The sequence below is a fragment of the Aplysia californica genome, unplaced genomic scaffold, assembly GCF_000002075.1.
Source record: "Aplysia californica isolate F4 #8 unplaced genomic scaffold, AplCal3.0 scaffold00078, whole genome shotgun sequence".
In the NCBI taxonomy this organism is placed as follows: Eukaryota; Metazoa; Mollusca; class Gastropoda; order Aplysiida; family Aplysiidae; genus Aplysia; species Aplysia californica.
In genome coordinates, this window is record NW_004797348.1 from 102469 (window position 1) to 104343 (window position 1875).

At 44.9% G+C, this 1875-nt stretch overlaps 1 protein-coding gene across 1 annotated transcript in view; it reads left to right on the forward strand.

The window, feature by feature from the left end:
* Positions 1-1875, forward strand: part of LOC101854244 (regulator of G-protein signaling loco) — a 68935-nt gene that overhangs the window by 25740 nt on the left and 41320 nt on the right. Inside the window, exon 7 of the mRNA XM_005094209.3 lies at positions 710-829. Within this exon, the coding sequence (XP_005094266.1) occupies positions 710-829 (120 nt within the window). The remainder of the gene's footprint in view (positions 1-709; positions 830-1875) is intronic.

Genomic DNA, 1875 nt, shown 5'->3' on the forward strand with positions numbered 1-1875 from the left:
AAAACACAAAAAAACAACCCCAACCCTCCCCCCCAAAAAACCAAAAAAACAACAACCCCCCTCAAACAACAAAACAAACAAAAAACACCACGATAAAGACGAACATACAGGCATGAACAAACGTGTCCAGGTGGTGGGTCGTATCACGCGAACCCGAATAGCTTGTTGGCCAAAGTGGAAGAAAATTTGGTGAAATTGGTTAAAATACCCAAGCTCTAAAAAAAAAATGAAATTAAAGGAGACACTATAGGACATACATTATGTCATTGAAGGGTATTTCATGGCATACAACATTAGATCTATTGCGTCCAGCTGGGCCGAGAGTTGTTTATTTTAGTAGCATGGACAGTTTTGGTTTTTATTATGAAATCACAGCGGGTTTCATCCATTGTTAATTTGGGTCGACGCGCTGGCCAGACTGAAAATGCTTGCGGACTGTAGTTTGCCACTGTCTGGTACAGCAGCTTTGAATCTTAACACAACTTTCAAGTTTATTGTTCTACACTCATCATAACTACATTTTGCTCCTTCTTTCCTCTGAAACATCGCTCGTCGTCATTTCGTCCTCTTTTTCTTCTCTCCTTAGCATGTTGCTTTCTTGTAACAACTTTAATCTTTGACACTTATGTGATCTAACTGTGTAGCAAGTGCCGTAAAACGCTCACGACTTAAACCAGAGTCCTGATTCCGTATGTTGGTTTGTCCCCAGCGGGCTGCGGACCGTGAGGCGTCTGGCAGCGGCATGGGCGGACACAGCACTTGGAGCAAGGCTGGCTCCTTCAAGCACACGCAGCAGCTCATGAAGCAGTCGTTTAGTCACAGTCATGAGGTAGGTGCTGGCTGGGGAACACCGTCTCTGAGTCTTGTGTGTTTGTGTGTACATGTACGTTTGTGTTTGCAGGTCTTTTGAAGGCTAATTGTATGGACTGTGGATGGCTGGGGGGTGCCTCTAGTAGGTCATACTTCTTCGCTTTCCATCTTTTGTTTCTGCCATTGGGTGGCTGGTGGCTGCTCTTGTGGGGTTTGCGCCTTCTTTTCCATCAAACATCCATCATCCTTCTCTTTCTATCTTTTGTGTTTGTTATCCTGTTGTAAGACCTCTAATGTCCATCTCTTATGAAGTTATATGGCCTGTGTTGCAAAAGTGCCTTAAAACGAGTCTGTGTGTTTGTGTGTACATCTACGTCTGTGTTTGTGGGTTCTGAAGACGTATTGTATGAACAGTGGATGGTTAGAGGACTCCTTTGGTAGGTCCTACTTTCTGGTATCCTAGGTCCTACTCCTTTGCTTTCCATATTTTGTCCATCCGTCTAGCTTTTTCCCCTAACTATAAAAGACTGTCATTGTGTTGATGTCCTTTCCTTTACTCAAATCCGAACTTGATGGTATGAAGTGTAGGACGTGGAGCCCTCGTGGAGTCTGATTGTTTATGGGCTGTGCATAGTGCACAGTGGCAAGATCGGTTCGGTCGACTCGTGGCCTTAAAAACAAATCCGTTGATAGCTTTTGCCTTTCAATGGAGGAAAATATGGCAAGCGCCGACTCGATTTGAACGACCGAACCGAACCGAACCGATCCTGCCAATGGGCACCGCATGTTTGACGTGCATAAATGATTTACATCTTCGTCGACACAATTGTGTTTGTTTAGAGAGGGCAGACTGCTTTGACCCTGCCTATCCCAGCCAACCGGGGGCTGAGTTGGATAGAGGGCGAAGAGCCCAGTCGTTTCACCAGAGAGCTTACGCTAGTATACAGACTCTCTGGTTTCACCACACATGTCTATTTATTTATTTATTTGTGTCTTTCTGTGCGCGTGATTGGGTATGTGTGTGCATGTGTGTATGTGTTTTGTGTGTGTGTGTGTGTGTGTGTG